At 43.1% G+C, this 18,744-nt stretch overlaps 1 protein-coding gene across 1 annotated transcript in view; it reads left to right on the forward strand.

Moving 5' to 3' along the window:
• The first annotated feature begins 302 nt into the window (after positions 1-302).
• Positions 303-18,744, forward strand: part of BARX2 (BARX homeobox 2) — a 36,171-nt gene continuing 17,729 nt past the window's right edge. The window contains exon 1 of the mRNA XM_075723372.1: positions 303-489. Coding sequence (XP_075579487.1) covers positions 303-489 — 187 coding nt within the window. The remainder of the gene's footprint in view (positions 490-18,744) is intronic.

Below are 18,744 nucleotides of genomic sequence, written 5' to 3' on the forward strand. Positions count from 1 at the left end.
TGATTGACAGCCGGGCCGTCCTAAAAAGGACGCGGCGAGATGCTTATCGGCAGGTTTATATAGCGGGGAGCCGGGCGCTGCGAGCGCGGGGCAGCGCAACCGAGCCGGCAGCCGGGAGGCACCAGCGGCGGCGGCGGCGGCAGCAACACCAGCGGCGGCAGCAACACCAGCGGCGGCAGCAGCAGCAGCGGCGGCAGCAGCAGCAGCGCTCGCAGGCGCCGGGCGCCCATGCGCTGCCGGCCGCGGCCCTGGCAGCCCCGCAGAGCCCCGCAGCCCCGGGGCGGGCGGGCGGCCCCGCCGCCATGCACTGCCAGCCCCAGCCGCGCCTCGCCGCGCCCGGCCGCCCCAAGGCAGGCAGGCGGCGCTACAAGACCTTCATGATCGACGAGATCCTCTCCAAGGAGACCTGCGATTACTTCGAGAAACTTTCCCTCTACTCCGTCTGTCCGGCCCTGCTGGTGCGGCCCAAGCCGCTGCACTCCTGCGCCGGTAAGCCTGCTGCTGCCCGGGGGGGGCCGGCGTGCAGGGACGCCCCTTCCCGAGCCCCCCTTCCCTTCCCTGGCCCCCGGGGGCTGCCCCGGCCCCCGCCCCGGGCCTGGCCCCCGCCGCGACCCCGGCCGCTCGCACCCGGCCCCAGCAGAGGCTTCGCGGTGGCTCCGCGCCTTCTCCAGGGAGGGGGCAGATGGCCCGTGCTATCCCTCCCTTTTCCAAGGAAAGGGGCAGATCCCTGCCTTCTCCAGGGAGGGTGCAGATCCCTGCCTTTTCCAGGGAAGGGGCAGATGGCCCGTGCTTTCCCTGCCTTTTCCAGGGAAGGGGGCGGATGGCCCATGCTATCCCTGCCTTTTCCAGGGAGGGGGCAGATGGCCCGTGCTATCCCTGCCTTTTCCAGGGAAGGGGCAGATGGCCCGTGCTATCCCTGCCTTTTCCAGGGAGGGGGCATATCCCTGCCTTTTCCAGGGAAGGGGGCAGATGGCCCATGCTATCCCTGCCTTCTCCAGGGAGGGGGCAGATCCCTGCCTTTTCCAGGGAAGGGGGCAGATGGCCCGTGCTTTCCCTGCCTTTTCCAGGGAGGGGGCAGATGGCCCGTGCTTTCCCTGCCTTTTCCAGGGAGGGGGCAGATGGCCCGTGCTTTCCCTGCCTTTTCCAGGGAAGGGGCAGATGGCCCGTGCTTTCCCTGCCTTTTCCAGGGAAGGGGCAGATGGCCCGTGCTATCCCTGCCTTCTCCAGGGAAGGGGCATATCCCTGCCTTTTCCAGGGAAGGGGCAGATGGCCCGTGCTATCCCTGCCTTTTCCAGGGAAGGGGCAGATGGCCCGTGCTATCCCTGCCTTTTCCAGGGAAGGGGCAGATGGCCCGTGCTATCCCTGCCTTTTCCAGGGAAGGGGCAGATGGCCCGTGCTATCCCTGCCTTTTCCAGGGAAGGGGCAGATGGCCCGTGCTATCCCTGCCTTTTCCAGGGAGGGGACAGATGTCCCGTGCTAACCCGTCAGGGTTGCGCTGGGCACTGGCGGGGCTCGGCCTCGGGCTTCTGGGCGCTCACTAATACAAAGGCGATGCAGGTGCTGAGGGGCGAACAGGAGCGCCCGTCCTCCAGGAGAGAGCGGCCTTGACCTTGTGCTCGTTGAAACCATTGGTGGTTTTTTCGTTGCCATCTGCGGGAGTACAGAGAAATGACTAGAAAACTTGAAAAAGGAGGAAAAACTGCTGTCGAGACTCAATTTTCTCTACCCTAAATTCTCTCTTCCTTTGAAACAACTTAGGATATTTCTGACAGAGATGATGTGCAAATATTTGTGTTGACTTTGCAGACGCAGACAGCACAAATAAATACATACAGACACATCTCTGTCCTGGACAGATACTGCTGATTGTAATGCATCAAAATGACCGATCGGGTCTTGACCGTGGGTGTTGTTAAATTTCACAAACAGGTTGGTGTAACGTGAGCTTTTAAAAACCCACCTTAAAAGTAAAAATATTGTTCTTATAATGCATTACAGATTTTAAAAAAGGAAAAAAAAAAAACCCACTTCTTTTTTTTCTGGTGAAATAGGCAGTTTTCCAGATTTATATCCTCCCGTAAGGCCACACTTCAGTAGTGACACCTAATGTCTTAAGAGAATCGCTTGATGAAACTGAAACTTAAAAATACGTTCTTCAAATATTTTTCAATAGTTAATATTTTTTGTAAAGGACTAATTCCCAGTAAAATGGTATATATTTCAAAGTCATAAAATTCCATCTTCCCTTTCTCTTTCCTGGGACTGTTCATTTTGCATTTGTATTAAGTTGTGTTTAAAAATTCAAGGCCTGCACTTTGGCTTAGGTTTGGCGTTTTGGTTTGGTTTTCATGCTTAGCTGAATATAAGTAAGAAGGAACTTGTCAGGTCTTGGTGGAGCTGTGCTAATATGAAACTTGCTGTTAGGTTACCTAAGAGTTTGACGAGTAGAGTAAACGCTTGGTCCAAGCACAAGTCTTCCTCCAACCTCAGTATTTATTTTGTAAGTACTAATAATTAAAGATCTAGAAGTGATTAGGAGGCCGGCTCAGAATTAAGACCCATGATGACCAACTTTTTGAAGGAGGTTACGTGGATAGCGTGGTCCTCATTCAACACTTCTTTCTCCCGACCAATTTGCGCGTGACGTTCCTTGCCTTCTCTAACTAATCGCTGACATATTTTTATACAAGAAGGTCTGGTTGTTAATCGAGATATTGCTGACGAGGGAATTTTTCAGAGCTGATCCCTCACTACTGCGTAGACGGTGAAATTCTGTGCTGGGCCAAAATAGGCATGAAGGTCCCCAATGGTTTCAGTGTGTGGCAGCTTGCGGTTACGCGGAGAGGGCCCGATTCTGCTCGCATCGGAGTCAGTGGCGTGACTTCCACAGACCTCAGTCTGCCAGGAAGAGGAAAGAGATTTCTATCTCCTCCTGTACAGAAGGAGGAGGCGTTAGGAAAGAAAACTGCCTTTTGCACCCAAAAGGAATATTAGTCTGAATGTTTACCAGCATCCAGAAGCACGTACCGCTAACTCGGCGTCAAAAAGCACGATTTGAATGTCACGTTTAGGCTAAGGGATCCTTATAAGCATTTTGGATGGGTGGGGCGTTTCCCAGCAGCTGTTTTGAGTCTCACCACCCCCATGGGAAAAAAGAGAAAATTTTTTTTTAATATGTAGTTCTGTGTCAAGTACAGCAAACATTGTCTTTGCAAGACATATATAGTCATTAAATAATCATTAATAATCCTCAAATGATTCAGCAGTGGGTTCTGAGTGATGCTAGCATGACTCTTGTGGTTACTATTCAATTACAGCCTTACTTCTCTTTGTGCTCACGATCTTTAATGAATTTGCCCTCAAGATTGTGTTTCTAGCCCAAGCTCTGGCCTGTCCCTGTGTCAGGGCGGATTGTGAGTATCTGCTTCTAATGGAATAAGCTTTATGGAGTTGCAGTGCTTGAGAAGGGAAGTGCGGAGAGAGATTTGTTTGCGGGATTAAAACCATAAAAGAAACTGCTACAAAAGTCCACGCTTCCAAATTGTAAGCCTTCTAAGGTTTATAGGTACAATTGAAGTCCTATATATATTAGGTAATGGGATTTTTTTAATTATCATTATTATTATAAAAGAGAGGAAATTTTGTCATTGCCTAAGAAATGGACAATACCACAACCATAACTAAATGTGAAAGAATTTGAAAAATACTCAATGCAAATCTGTTTAAAAAAAACAAAACAAAACAAACACCCACACACAAAAAACCCCAAACCACTTAGGTTTAGACTGCAGAAATACAGCACTGTGGCATTTAACGTACTGCCTGCCTTTCCTTTGTCTCTTGACCTAATCGGGAAGGGAGCGAGCACTCTTTGCGGTCTAAAAGAAATGAATCTTAGTCTAAATCACAGAAATTTACCTTGCCGGTATGGTCATAGCTGGGCCTTGGCAGTGCTAGAAACAGTAGTGAGCGCTTAGTTGCTTCAGCTGAGCTGCTCTTCAGCGACATGGCTTTTTCTCGAGTCAGGAGTCAAATTTTGTAGGCGTTTTCACAGGCTAAAGAGTTAATGGTTCTTTCGTCCTGGGTGAAGTCGGAGAAGTCTGATATGCCTTTATAATGTGTTTGGAGCTGAAAGATGCAAGATGTTGGAGTTGTGCAGCCTGTGTGTTTAACAGCATCCTTTGTGAAGAGAAAAAAAACATTGGTAACCAAATGGAAAATACTTTTTCTTCTGGCTATGATCAAACAGTAAATATTTAAGCATGTGCAGCTGAATTGGGACAGAACAAAATTGTTAAGTAGAGGGGGCTGGGGAGTGGAGGGAGTGTTTGGGACTTTTCCCTGTGCATCGGGAAGGCAAAGACTGACATTTCAGTTGTGAGGAGCCTTCAGGAGGTCTAATGCAACCCGTCTCACCGGGGAGATTCCCATGGAGAAGAGCTTGGAACGAGCCCCAACTAAAATTTTTCTTTGAAAAGAAAAATGCAATTCCCTGTGAAAACAATCCATCATTAGCTTAAAATTTGGTGTACGAACATGTATTGTGGCATTTATCGAGCCAAATAAACACGGCTGTACTCACGCTGAATCTGTAACTAAATGCCCAGGTTCAGAGCCGTTATGATAACAAAAAAAAAAAAAAAAAGTTATTTAAACAAATATTTTCAGATGGTGGTTAATACCTCTTTGATTTATGACTTTTTGGATTGTGATGACTTGGTGAAAACATTATTTCTTTTGTTTCAGAATATTTGTATTGGCTTTTCATATTATGTCATCTCTCATTAAGTTGTATAAGGAATGAGTACGGTGTTTATGTATACGGTTCTTGGTTTGTTACAGTGATTTCTGAAGGGTGCTTTTTGACTGAGCAGAGTCCTATAGGAATCACTTCTCGAATTGTCTTTATATAAGTTTTCAATTTTACATTTAAAAATACTTGTAGGTGAGTCTATACCGATGCTGGTTTGTTTCTTGGATTTTTTTAAAATCTCGGTTTAGCAGTACATTCAAAATCCAAAGGGCATATTTGTAGTTATGGGCATGATAAAGAATCAAAGGACGCTGTCAGTGTATGATGTTATGAGGTCAAACTGGAAATGTTTCATATTTATCAAAGTAACTAAAATCGCTTGAAAAATAAACACCAGGGTGGTCATGGCCGGGGGGGAGCTGTGTGCTAGCCCTGGTGATAGTGGAATTCGTGACATTGTGTATTGATAAGGGACCATATCGGTCTTGCATGTCCTTTCTAAACTAGCCCAATTAAATTAAGGTGGCTGAATTAAAAAGAATCGCATTGCCTCTTTCAAGAGAGAGCTTTTTATGAGTTTTCAGTTTATTTTAGCAAAGTTCGTAGTGCAAATTATTTGTTATCTGTGCTGTGTATACATTTCTACCTGGACCCGTTCTGGAGCTCATCAAAATACCTCGAATTTGAAATTATCCTAGTGATTTGTAACTTAAATTCCAACGAGCATCAGTGTAATTTATTTCCAGTCTACAGCAAGGTTTTTACCAGTACATATCTCGGGTAGGACTGCGCTGCTTTCTCTTTTACCTGCTACAGGAGCTGTACTAGAACAGCACCTTGCATGAACATAGTTTTACTGATTTATACAGATTTATAAGATGCCTTATATCGGTGTGGTTTTCCTTCTCTTCTGAGAGAATTAGCTACTTGGATACCAAATATTTACACTTGTGTAAAAGGAGATTGTACTGCACTGTGTCTATTTAAGTGCCACAACTTCTGGAAGTGGACGTAACCTTAATTTTCTCAGCTTGTTTACACCTTTTTGAAAGTTTACTACTCTGCTTGCTAGTCTGTGGACCAAGTTGCCTTTAAAGAACACTAATAAGTATGATTTGCTTTCTTGAAATTAGTATTTTGGATTTCTGAGTTGGGGTTGGGGTTTTTTTTGAGGAAGAGAATGAGACCTTACTCGGTATTTGTGCAGTCGGGGTTTGAATGTAAGTAGGTATCTAGTATAGAATTGTTCAAAACTTGAATTCTTCTTTTCCAGTTCTTTTGTCTGTCTTCTGTTGTTTTATCTTAGGATGAAATTGGGAAGGGCTTATCCTGAAGCTTTTTTTTGAGCTGTCGTTTTCCTGGTATATTTGATATTTTCTGGATTAAACTAAGCGATGCCTGTAACCACAGGGGCTGGCGGGGAATCACTGCTTTTGCGATAAAAGTCTGAGCTCTGATATTCCTGGTCCTCAGTCAGTCTTGTCAGCCTTTTCAGGAAACCATGGTGAGAAAGTAGATTTATTGCGTCTTAAACCAGCTCAGTTTTTATGTGTGACCCTACAACAAGATTCCTTCTGATTCTGTTCAAAAAGGCCTTGATATGGGCAAGGTTTGAATTTGCTCTGGCATATTATTTAAAATTGGGGTGGAAGCCATTTCTTCTGCTCAAATACTTGCTGAACCTTTTTCCTTTAAATTGAACGGATACTGTTACGGAGTTCCTGGGGGAAAGCGGGGCACTGTGGGAAAGGAAAAGGGAATCCATGTAGCGTATGTCCTAGCGTGGGGAAAAATGAGATGCCGTCCGTTCAAAGTGCGTTATCTGAAACATAACAGCTGGATTAATCCCGTTAAATAAAGCATATACAAAGCTGTGGGTATGCCTGCTACCAGGCTAACTTGAACCTGCGCGTGCCCAGCCCTCCCGTCAGCCCTGCCTTTTCAGCTGAATTGCCACCCCCCCGTACGCGGCAGATGTAAGGGTTTGCTGTGGCATCCCGGTCCTTATTACAAGGTGTTGGAAGGAGTTTTGGTCTTGGGGTGTGTGAAGTGGGCGCTCAGGAGACCTAGATGTCTTAAACGTGTGCCTGCGATGGCAAGAGCTGGGACTCAGTGACTCATGAGGTCCATTAAAGACCTGTGTCCCAAAATGTATTTGTTGAGGGAAGCAGGCCAAAAGGAATATGCTTGTCTATATGCCAGCAGAGAGTGATAGGTGCCAACTTAAATTGCAAAGCTGTAAGCGTCTCTGTGTGGAAATCTACATTGCTGCAATACTGTTTGGGATTGTTTGGGATTTTTTTCTGACGATTTGTACAAACATATGAAGAAAAAGAAAATCTTTTGAAAACTGCCAACATTGATTGGGTTTGGCTTGCAAAGATCAGTATAATTCTGTACTTTAATAGCAAAAAGGCAAAATAGCAAAGGAAATCTATTCGTCTTGAAAAATACAATGTGTTGCTTCTGTAGGTGTCTCTGATCCAGTATCAGGGAAGCTATCAAGTATTCCTAATAAATGTAAGATAATTCAGAGACACCGTTACTGCATACAGATCCTAAAAGATGCAGTCACATTTATGCTGACGTCTCAAAGCACTCCTCTGAAACCCTAGAAAAGTCAGAATTTGCTGTCAGGACTGTCTCCCTCCTCTTGTAGCATGATTTATTCAGGTGCAACCTCAGGAAAGTCCAAGTTTTCTCAAAACTCTCAGCCAAATAACTCCCCATCCATTTTAGCCCTACAAGAAAAAGTCATTCTGTAGGAATCACGCTGAAGACCTGTTTATCAGCCGACGTAAACCGAACAAACCCTATCTATAGACTTTGAAAGTGGATTCATCTGTAACAGCTGAAGATTGGGCACAAAATTTAATTTTAAAGAGCTTGGCGTTTTTTAGGATGTATGCCTTGGTTTTGACATGTTTTGATGTCTTTAGAGGAAAACATAGTTCAGAAATGCCAAGAAGTGGCATATGAGGGATAATAATGGGCTGGCTAATAATAACTATATACTCGGAGAAGAACCTGTCAATTTTCTCCATCAGATTATATCCAATATTAGAGGTGGTATTCAGAAGCAGCGCCACATCAGAATCTGAATTTGAAAACAGGTCTCACTTAGACTGAGCAGGGAAATCTGGCCCTAAACAAGTTTCAATGCTAGATATTTAAAAACTTGGAATGAAGACTGAATTTTGCTGTCTGTATCTCAGTACTGTTAAAAGTGAGTAAAGAAAGGCGAAACTCTACAGAACAAAACAGAAAATCACACCGCAGTGATTGCAATAAAACCTGTTGTGGAAAGTAATCAGCGTCGTGGTTGTGGTTAAGCGTGAATAAGCGTTGCGGAGGAATGCTATAACAGGAGGTATTAATGAATGTGGGATTCCACTGGGAAAATTGACACCTACACCTTATTTTCTAAAGCCTCACAGCTTGCGCTGAGGCGCAGTTTAAATCCATCTACACACTGGTTTAGGTTTAAATGCTGTAGATGCGTAAGTATCCTCAATTTGGACACTGCTCATGGAGGCTGCACAATACAGATCTAGTGCCACAGCTCTCAACTTGTTGTGATTATTATTTTTATGACTTTTATTCAACCTGCTGCTGTAAAATGCAGGAAAAGACAGGCGTCTAGTAGAATAAGTGTCCCCCAGCACTGCTGCCTTCAGTACTAGCTGGGTATGAGCAAGGGCAAGAATCTTCACTGGGGAAGTTGGGGAAAAAGAAGTGGGACTGTTTTGAGCCAAGGAGTTGCGTGAAGCTCCCGGTCAACTCGCCACGCTATGGGGAACAGAGCAGAGCAGTAGCTAAGGAGACTTTTTGTTTTTTCTTCTGTTTACTTGTGTTGAGCATGACATTTATTTTCCAGCTAAGAGCATGGTGAAGGACAGCTCGCAGTGTCATAATCTTGGCGGTGTGTTGATCGGAGCATTGATCCACCTTCAGAAAGGATTTAATGCCGATAGGAGCGTTGTAAGCAGGTTTGGATGATTGAAGGAAATCTCTGCCTTTCTGGCTTCCATGCCCTCAGTGCAGGCCTGTGAGGAAGGAAGATTTGCATGCAACTGTACGTGATAGATGGCAGAGCTGATCATCTGGAATTGATCTTCACATCAGGAACTGATCTCTGTAGACGACTCGCTCAATACGCTTGCTAGTGTTCTTAATCCACTGCTGGCATTTACTGGGTTAGAGAGAGGCTCTGCTCTTGCTCACTGTTGCTCAGATGATCTTGATTTCTGGATTCTGATGATTTATTTCTTACGCTCGTTCCCTTGATACGTTGTCCAGTTCGAGGTGACTGTGCAGCCCTGCTTGGAGGAACTGGAAACTTGGGTTTTACGTTTGCAGGCCGTGTACAAAATTCCATCACATCAAAGCAGAAATACTAGAAGTAGTCACACAAATGGATGTTTTGGTTTGTTGGTGGATAGAAGAAATAATAATCACTTGTCCTTTTCAGTTCAGAGTGAAACAAAATGTTTTGGATTTATTTTGGCAAGCTAAAAGTTTAAAAAGTAGGGGGGAATCAGATCAGAGAAAATACTTGATCTGGAATAAAATATTGAAAACACATCTTCTAAAGGCTGAAACAAAACTTTCTAATGCTTTCGTGGTTTATATGAGACATTTGGCAAAGCAATGAAGTTACTTTCTGTATTGCAAACTTTTCTTTCTTTCTTTTTCTTTTTTGGTGAAAGGAAGTTACAACCAAATGTGTTCAGTCAGTTCTATTTAAGAGTTGCTCCAACTGGACTGCAGAAGCCAGAACGTGTTAACACAAGCTTCATTTGCTAGGAAATAATAGTTCCTTGGAAAGTTTAGGACCTGGTTTGTGATCTCAGCTGTATTTGTTTAAGTCAAGACAAAGCCCGTAACAGAACAGGATCACGAGAACAAGCTAGTGGGAGCCGGGCAGTAGATGTCCTGTGTACGCTTTTGCTCGGTGGGGAGCGGAGCTCAGCGTTGCACCGCTCAGGTGAGACAGAGCAAGTTATGCCTCCTGCTGATGGGCACGACGGCGCTCACACTGACTTACAGCCTGCTTTGCATTGCTCACATTTCTCGCGCTGCTAGGAAGAGTTTCTGTGCCATGGTGTGTCTGATCGCTCCGCCATGGACTGCATGGGTGAGATGAATGAGAGTTTCAGAGTAGGCAATAAATCGTGAGGTCATGTTAATATTACCATCCGGGGGAATATGGGAGATGGATATCTCCCCCCCGGGTTATCTATTATTTCTTGCGTTCCTAGCACTCTGGGAGAATCTAGCCGAGAGGCTTCTAGCCCTTATTGAGTGATGTGAAATTTCCAAACCTCCATTTTAATGACATCTTTAAAAATACATAGAGATTTGGTGTTAGGAACTGGCTAACACAGTAAATTCTTAATATTTTCCATCTTCCTCTCATATAACTTTACGTTTTGACTGATTCTTGGCATCTTCTCCCTCGTTTCTCTTGGCTAGAGCGCAGCTCAGAAGAACACCAAGTTACCGGTTGCTGGTATTTCGGACAGGTGTTTGGGTACTGAGACCCATTTCAGTAACTAAAGGGAAGGGCGAAGAACTGCCTTTCCGAAAATAATCCTTCATCCTCCCAAACGTGGACCCCCGCACTGGTATTCAAATCTCTTCGACTGCAGTTAGCGCATCCTGGTGTTGCAAATGAAGTTATGTACTTGCTGCTGCTTACGTGTCCCCTGAACATATCCTGGCCTCCAGAGGGGACGAGTCCGGCGGGGTCTGGGTGCTGCTGGAGAGCGTGTGCCATGCGGATGCTAAAGGTTAGATTCTGCTCATGAATCAGTGAGAATTCATGAGGGTGGCAGCGTTCTCGGGGTCAACATCAGTTAGTTGCCTGTGTAAATCTCTCTGAAGTGTGCCACGAGAAAGGCAGTCCAGCATTTCTTCCTTATTAAAAAAAAAACCAACAAACACCCACACCCCCCACACCCCCCAATTAAATTCATTTTTTTTGACTGGCCTGTGCGTACCTCTTCATAGCTGGCATGTTTGTAGAGCATAAATATCTATAGTTTAGTAAGAAGAAATTACTTTTAATAAAACCAAGACATTTTCTAGAATATCCTGACATATATGATGAGTGGGAAAAGACAGTCTTTACCCTCTACAGGATTTTTACAAAACTATGTTTTTGGCAGTATTTATTTCCAGAATATTTGAGCTCTGTCTAAAACACAAAACCTGAAAGAATGCCGCCCTTACCAGCTCCCAGACAAAATCTCTGCTTTGTTTTTTCATTTTTCTGTAAAAAATAACTTTTTTTTTTTTTGAAGGAAGGAGAAAAACAGTTTTCCAGAACTTCCTATATAACAAAAATAAAATTCCCTTTGAAAATGCCATGACAGAAAATTTGCAAATACATACGCTCTTTTTTTTCTGTGAGATTTGGAGCAACAACCTTACGATGACCTTAAAATGTGTTTGGATGCGCATATTCAGGTCTTGTCTTGTAAATTCTTTAACGTGCCAGTGGTTTTTATTCATGTAGTTAGTTAGCTGACTTCAACAGGACTACTCATGCAAAGAAGGATTTGAGTTGGAAGCTTTTGTATTCGCCCGGTAACTCAGAGAATCTCGCTACTCATTTTGTGGATTTTCTACAAAGTCAGAGTTTTCAATGTAGTCATAAAGTCATCTTTAAACACTTGGCTCACCATTTGGCTTTGGATATTTCTACTAACGATTGTCTTGCAAGTTACAGGATAGTTAATGGCTAGTCCTCCTGGTGATGCAAAGTCGGTCTTGTTTTTTTTTAAACTGGGATTTCAGCTTACAGTGGTTGGATTTCATCCGAACTAAATTTTAATAGACATCTTCAGAACTAATGTTGAAGCAAGAACAGGTCCCTGTAGCTTCGAGTGTGCAGGTACTTATTGCCACATCTAGTGTACAGCTGCCTACGTTTATCCATTAAAAACCAGAACACTGTTGTGTAAGCACAGACGGGTTGAAGCCTTAATAAAAGCATCTCTCTCTCTTTTACAAGACAGAGAAACGTGTGTGATATGTTTGTGGTTACTTAAATAGGGTATTCTGTGACAGATTAACCTGTCATCTTTGAAGCAAAATTAGCCGTGGTGGTACTTTCTTACAGAAAGTATCTCCTTGCATGGCGTCGTATCGCATACATATAATTGCATAACTTTACACGTCTTTAGGAAGGCCTAGTGCTCTGGCTTGCGTTTATTCATGTGGCTCAAAGAGGGAAAATATGAAAAGTCCCCCTGAAATAGAACCGAGTAACGTAATCATTGATACAATATAATGATGAGAAGCCTGAAGCAAATGGGGTTTTTTTTTGGCCACAAAACATTTGCGTGAGTTTGTGAATACATTTCACTTCACCCTTCTGTCTGTTTTGTTCAAAACCTCCTCTTGACAGCTTTGCTAACAGTTCATTTCGTTCCTGCGGTGACTAAATAGTGGAGGAGCTGATACTTGGAAGTTTTCCGTAGCAGCAGAGGACAGTGCTAAGCAGTTTGGATCTCTGCCGTCTGCTCTTGGTTGCGCTCTTTTGCTTTCCTTTAAGCAGATTTGGTTTAGGTTGCTGGATAGCAGTGAAATTCTCCACTGAGGGACGGGAAGCCATGCCAGAAGTTAGAAGGGTTGGTTTCACCTTGTTGCAATAAATTACAGAGCAATCATAAATGATGGGAAGAGGTTTGATGAAGTGGGTGAGAAACAATTGATGGATTATTTTAGTTAAAATTACTTAGAGCCCAGTCCAACTCCCACTGAAGTCAATTAAATCGTAGTTGGATCAGGGCCAAAATGAGTCAAATTCAATTATGCCTTAACTGTAAACATTTAAAAGCACATTATTATAAGGTAGTTTAGCACTTCAATGCTTTTGTTTTCATGTAATTTATGAAATCCCAGACTGATAGTATTTTATTTGCACAGCTCTAATGAAACCCTTTTTCTTGTGGCGGAGAGACAGAGACCTCGTAGACTGGTGCCTAACCCCCATCGCACCTGTCTGTTGGGCGAGATGTCACAGCAGTTGATCCTGCAGAGGTATTTCTGTCCATCAGAGACGAGCTGGCTAGCGATCACATGAGAAGAGACAGCAAAGAGGACTGAAATGAGATTGTAGAAATCCCGGTGGTGTTTCATCTAATCGTGGGGATTTAGAGAGCTTACATCTGTAAGTATCAACTCATAAACTGCTGCAACTTCTGCATGAGCTGATCTCAAAACTGTAATGATTAGGGATAGTCATCTTTGTGTCAGCTGGACAAAGTACAGCATCCAAAACGCTATTTAAAAAGAAATAACCTACATGGTAAAAAGATGGATTTATAAATATGTTCAACTTTAACGATGTACGGTGGTGTTTTCAGAAAATCAGGGAGATTAGCTTTTAAATTGTGATTTGCAAGCTTGGTTTACAACAATTTACATTGGGGAGGGGGTTATTATTTTAATAAATTCAGGTCTGATCCTTTTCATTCTGTCCTCAGAATTTCTCCTCACCGTCCCTTTTCCAGCGAAGGCATCTCCTGCTGTTTGGAGCAGCTCAGAGTTGGCGGGTATAGGGGTTTCCTGGCTTGCATTTGTCTGACGGCAAAGGCTGTCTCAGGAGGTTTTAACACCGCATCCGAAGTGCCATCCCTAAAGATCTGTCAGAAGCTTGGGACGTGGGGAGCTGTGTATCCAACAGGGAGTAGCCGTTAACGGGGGTCATTCCTGTCTCTCCGAGTGAAATAAATTCGTCCCCGCAGGCAGACGATCTCCCAGTCAATGCCAGGCGGTGAAAGGACTTCTGCAGGGTTTGAAGTTGGTCTGGTTTGCTTTCTGTCTTCGTAAGCAGCTGTGTTTAAATGGAAGATAGGGCCCGATCCTTGTTCTGACTTAAGGACATGACGTCAGTCAGGCTCTGTGAGACGGCTTTGTGGTGGATGGAGATGCCAGATGTTGGCAGAGCAGTGAAAGGGCAGAAAGTGGGACATGGGTGGAAATGAAAAACATTGATTTGACTGCGTGCATAGCTGGCACAGGAGTGTTGGAGTGTCTTCAGAGCTGTTTGGCTGGCTACATGAGACTTGGGTTTTAGTCTGGCAAACTCATTCTTTTCTTTTGTGCTGTCACAGTTTTCATGGTTGTTTCGCCTTTTTTTGTATCCTTTTCTGTTTTCCATGCATTTCTGTTAACAGCAGGATCAATTAATAGCTTCCGCTAACACTTTCTAAAGAGCTTGTGACTATGAAATAGAAATTTCTGTCCTTCAGATAAGGGGAAAAATGATACCCATCCAGCAGTGTTAATCAGGAAAAAGGGATAAAACCATGATAAGCATTGATATAGGACTTCTGTGGCCCAGGCTTGGCTTAGGAAAAAATTCTGCCTGTTTTCTTCTCCATCAGTAAACAAAGACGCTACCACAAAAGCAATGCAGGCAACTTGATAAGCTACAGCTGACGATCTGTGGCTTTAATATGTTCGAAAAAAGTGATTTCTGTGATCCATGCCTTATTTCTCCCTTCTTAATACTAGCACAGTTAGTCATGTTACAACTTGTAAAAATGCATTAAAATCAGTTGACAGCTATTTAAAAACTGAGCATTACTATTAGCTATTGACAGATATTGACTGCTTAGCACAGCCTAGGCATGATTTGTTTGACTCATATTAACTCACCAGTGATCTTAACTTTGGTATTACCTTTCAAAAAACAAAACCAGCGATAATGTTTTTTACCTGCTGATTGTGTTTCTCTGTCTCTTGAGTATATGCCTGCAAAATAAAAACTGTACTTTCCTGTAGAAAATTACGGGATAGAAAATCCTTTTGGACAGTGAAGGATACTGAAAAGGCTTTAATTCATTACGGTGCCTTGATGGCAACTTTGGTTGAAGAAAAACATTTCCTTTAGGGGGAAATATCTTGGGAAAACTCCCGGTATTTCTTAGGAAGCAGGGCTGGTGCTGAATTTCTGAGTATCTCTGCAATGATTTGAACTTCTTGCTGAGGATTTGCCAGGACATAGCCCACTTGACCCTGAAACCAGTCATGCCCACAAGGTATTCACTGAGTATTGCTTAGATATGAAGAAAGTTATAATGGAATAGCTGCTGCCGCCTATTGCTGCTTTGTTAATTAACTGAAAAATGCATCCAGAAGAAACTTGACTGTTCGTTTACAGTACGTGGCATGTAGCTTCAGTGTGGCTTAAAATGTGGTGGACTCTTTTAATTTGTCTTCTCAAAATGTTTGTTTTCCCCAAAGCCAATCATGGGTCATTTGCCTCCAGTAATTGATACTCACATTAGAAATGTTTGTCCAGTTGATGACAAAGTTAATTTAAGTGTTTGAAAAGTTATTGCCTCTGGTTAAACTGGGGCCAGTTGCACATTGTGAGAAAATGCAAATACATACCTCATCTCATTTCTCTCCACAAGAATTTGCTTCATTCAGATGTCTCACTTTTTGCAACGATCAGTAAATAGTGAGGCTTACGTATTTTAAACTCATTTAACCCTTTGCCAGCTGCAGATTACATCCAAATATTGCTTTTCTCAGTACCTCTTGATTTCCCCCCCCCCCCCCCGTCCCCGCTATTTATTTGCTCCTTGAAGTCAGCAGAAGTTTTGGGTGTGTAGAAAAAGAAAAGGAATTGCATCAGACCGCAAATATATGAACGTTTTCTGCTGAGTATTCATTTAGCTGGCAGCTTGGGACATGCCGCTGTTGGGAACAGGGGTAACTGAATGGAGTTTGTGATTTTGCAGAGCCCATGGAATAGCTGAGAACTTTGCAGTGGACGCTCGGTGGTTTGGCCATCTCTACGTGGCTTTGTCCTTGACTCACTACATGATGTGGAGCCAGTTACATGCTCGCTGCATGTCTCATCTTTCCCATTAGTTAAAGGAAAACAGCGGTTCGTTACACACTTGTGCCAAGTATTGTAGAAGCCTTTGCTAAGGAATGCAAGAGAAGCCCAAAGTAGTATGGTCAGTGGGGATTGCGTATGTTTAACTGTGTTCTTCATGAGGATTAATTAAGTACAACTAAAGTCTGTATTCTTTTCCCACCAGAGAGAAGTCTGTAGGAGGGAAGAGACTTCCCCACAAATCACGTTAAGATAGGTGTTAAGACAAAGCTGCATTTATTACTTTGTAGGGGTTTCAACTCATTCGTTAGCAATTTTTATCCATCCTGTGACCCTTTGCTGGACTTCTTTCATTCTGTCCATGCCCTGGTGGGTTTTTCGATTTGCTCTTTCACTGTCTTCCTTCCTTTTTGTCTCCCTGAGTGCTTGCTTGTTTTGTTGTCTCCTCTCTGCACAAACTGATAATGTTTGAGTTCAAGTCGAACTTTCGAACCCATGACGTCAGGTTGGTTTGGAATTAGGCAAAACCAGTTTGCCCATCCCTCGTTGTAAAAGGGTTAATCCTCTAAACTATTGAGAGGCAAGGGCAGGGAATTATGAAAGGAGCCCCTGTTTTATAAGCATTTGTATTGCCAGTGCTTGAATATCCGTAATAAGTAGGTTGCTTCTGTGATTAATGACTGCGTTTTACATGCTGATGATGGATGATGTGTCTTATTGTAGAAGCCATTTATTTTTACTTGGTCTCCTCACCCAAGCAGTACTGGAAATGAGATGTTAACGTCTTGGAGTATGTTTTATTCTCAACAATTTCATGAAAGGTGACCCACAAAGAGGAGAAAATATAATTAAAACGATGCCTTTTTTTTGGCCTCTTCATAATGTGTGCAAAGACAACTCACATGGGTTTTTGTTTCAATATGGGATTTTTCTTTTTCTTTAGAGATTCTTATTTTGTTCCCTCCAAGTTGGAAAGGAGTAGGAATGTGCTGTCAGTCTGAAATTTCATAAATTTGGAAGGAGCAGGCTATTCAAATGCCTTAAACTCAGTCTTTGTTTTATTAATTTATTTTTAATAAAGGACTAAACCAGTGTGAAATCTAGTTATTGTGAGCCAATTCTTGTATCAAGTTATAAGTTTCTGAATGTGCTTTAGTTTCAGTTGCCCTTATGCAATTCCCCCACTGTGTCATTTTGTGGTGGAGGTGGGGTGTTTGTGGTGGTCTGAATACACAGGCTAGACCCAGGAGAGAGGTCGTCTTTTTAGTAAAGCGACTGTATATGTCTGTATCTGTATGCATTCAACCCTGCATCCATCTAACTTCAAGATTTTAGTTTCTGTAGAATGGTTTAATAAAGGAAGGAGGAAAAAGGTCTTTTCCAACCTAAATGTTTCTACGATTCTATGAAAAAGACTTTAAAAAGCACTCTTGAATTAATTGGAGAAAATCTGTTTCAAGACAGTGGAATTGTTTGCAGTGTCCAAGCAAATCTTTCTCAAGCTCTTGCATAAACTACAATGCATAAACTACAGACCTTGAATCTGGCTTCCCAGCAGATGGGGTGGAAACAGAGACAGCCGTAGGCATGGCATCAATACTTCAAGAGAGAGACAAAGATGACTAGGATTTTGTTTTGAATGTTAGAATTGAAGTGTTTTTTCATATGTGGTTCACCAAATATATATTAAAGGCTCACTTAGCACTTGGAATTTAAAAGACCCCTCATAACTATTATACCATCGCTGAGCAAAGCAAATCAGTTCAGCTCGATGGATCGGTCGTGTTGGTTGCTTTTCATCATATAGCAATAAAAGCCAATCATTTCCTAGGTTCTCTGGACGGATTATCTAATAATGTTCCAGGTAGGATATGGCCCCTGCTTCAAAGCTTAACGAAAATACTGGCAATGTACAGAGTCTGCCATACTTTCTGCAGGGAAAGCATGGAAATGCCAAATCTAAGATGAGTTTCATCCCAGCAGTGCCACATAAAGGAGTCTGGTAATGATGGTATGTGAGAAATATAAAAAATATTCCCTGCAGACTTACTTCTTTACATTACCGTCATGTAAAAATTGGCAGCCATGGCTGATCTTTGGCAGAATATCTTTCTTGGTTTAGAAGAACTGTAAAAAAAAAAAAGCTGAAAAAGGTTATTTTGGTTTGAAAAACCACACACTGCTTATGTGCCTGTTACTGGAGGAGTTCCCGTGGAAACATTGCCAGTTGCACAATAACAGGATACCTGCATTGCTTCAATATTAACATATATATTAATGGCACATTAAGCAATTTCGTAATCGTGTGACACAAAAGAGTTCTCAATGCAGTGCTCATGCAGTCTATTAATGGGAAATGTCTTCAGCAAGCTGTGAGATAACAACACCTCTGCCTCCCCTTGCGGCTTCCGTTTGAGTACTTTCCAGAGCATACCACAACCTTGTGTGGTAGGTATTATCATCCTCGTTTCGCATGTGGGGAAAACAGAAATCCAGTGAGATTCAGGGACTTGGCTGAGATGGTACATTAAGGCAGTTGGCAGCGTTGGAAACACTATACCTAATGTCCTCTTTCCCCAAAATCTACATCAAAGTGAACAGAACTTTGTTCCTTCGGTCCTTTATGGGGCAGGTGAGAGTAAATAATGCTAGGTTAATGGTTGGACTGGATGATCTTAAAGGTCTTTTCCAACCTAAACGATTCTGTGATTCTATGAAATAGAGCCAGTGGGAATGAGACAATATTCCCATCAGCCTGGAGTTGTTTCTGATGCTAGCGGGAACTGTACACCCACACAGAGGTGGAGGGAAGAAAGGGCTGCATTGTTTTTTGCGTACTGACTTTTATGATTGGTATTTAAATGAGATTATCGAGTCACGGACGTACCTGTGGAACACGGCGATGCTGCATTCCTCAGTGACAGATGCCGTAGGAGAATCGGAGGTAAACAGATGTGCTGATGAAAACCAGAGATGGGTGATAACCAAAGCTTTGCCTCAAAGCCCTCCAAACCTTAGCGTGAGGGAGGGTCTCCCGTCTGGATCCCTAAATCAGAGCATTTCTGCGGGCATGTTTGTAGTTCTGGATTGGAGCTGTCGGAAACAGGTATCCTCCTAACAATTCTGT

The sequence above is a fragment of the Pelecanus crispus genome, chromosome 19, assembly GCF_030463565.1.
Source record: "Pelecanus crispus isolate bPelCri1 chromosome 19, bPelCri1.pri, whole genome shotgun sequence".
In the NCBI taxonomy this organism is placed as follows: domain Eukaryota; kingdom Metazoa; phylum Chordata; class Aves; order Pelecaniformes; family Pelecanidae; genus Pelecanus; species Pelecanus crispus.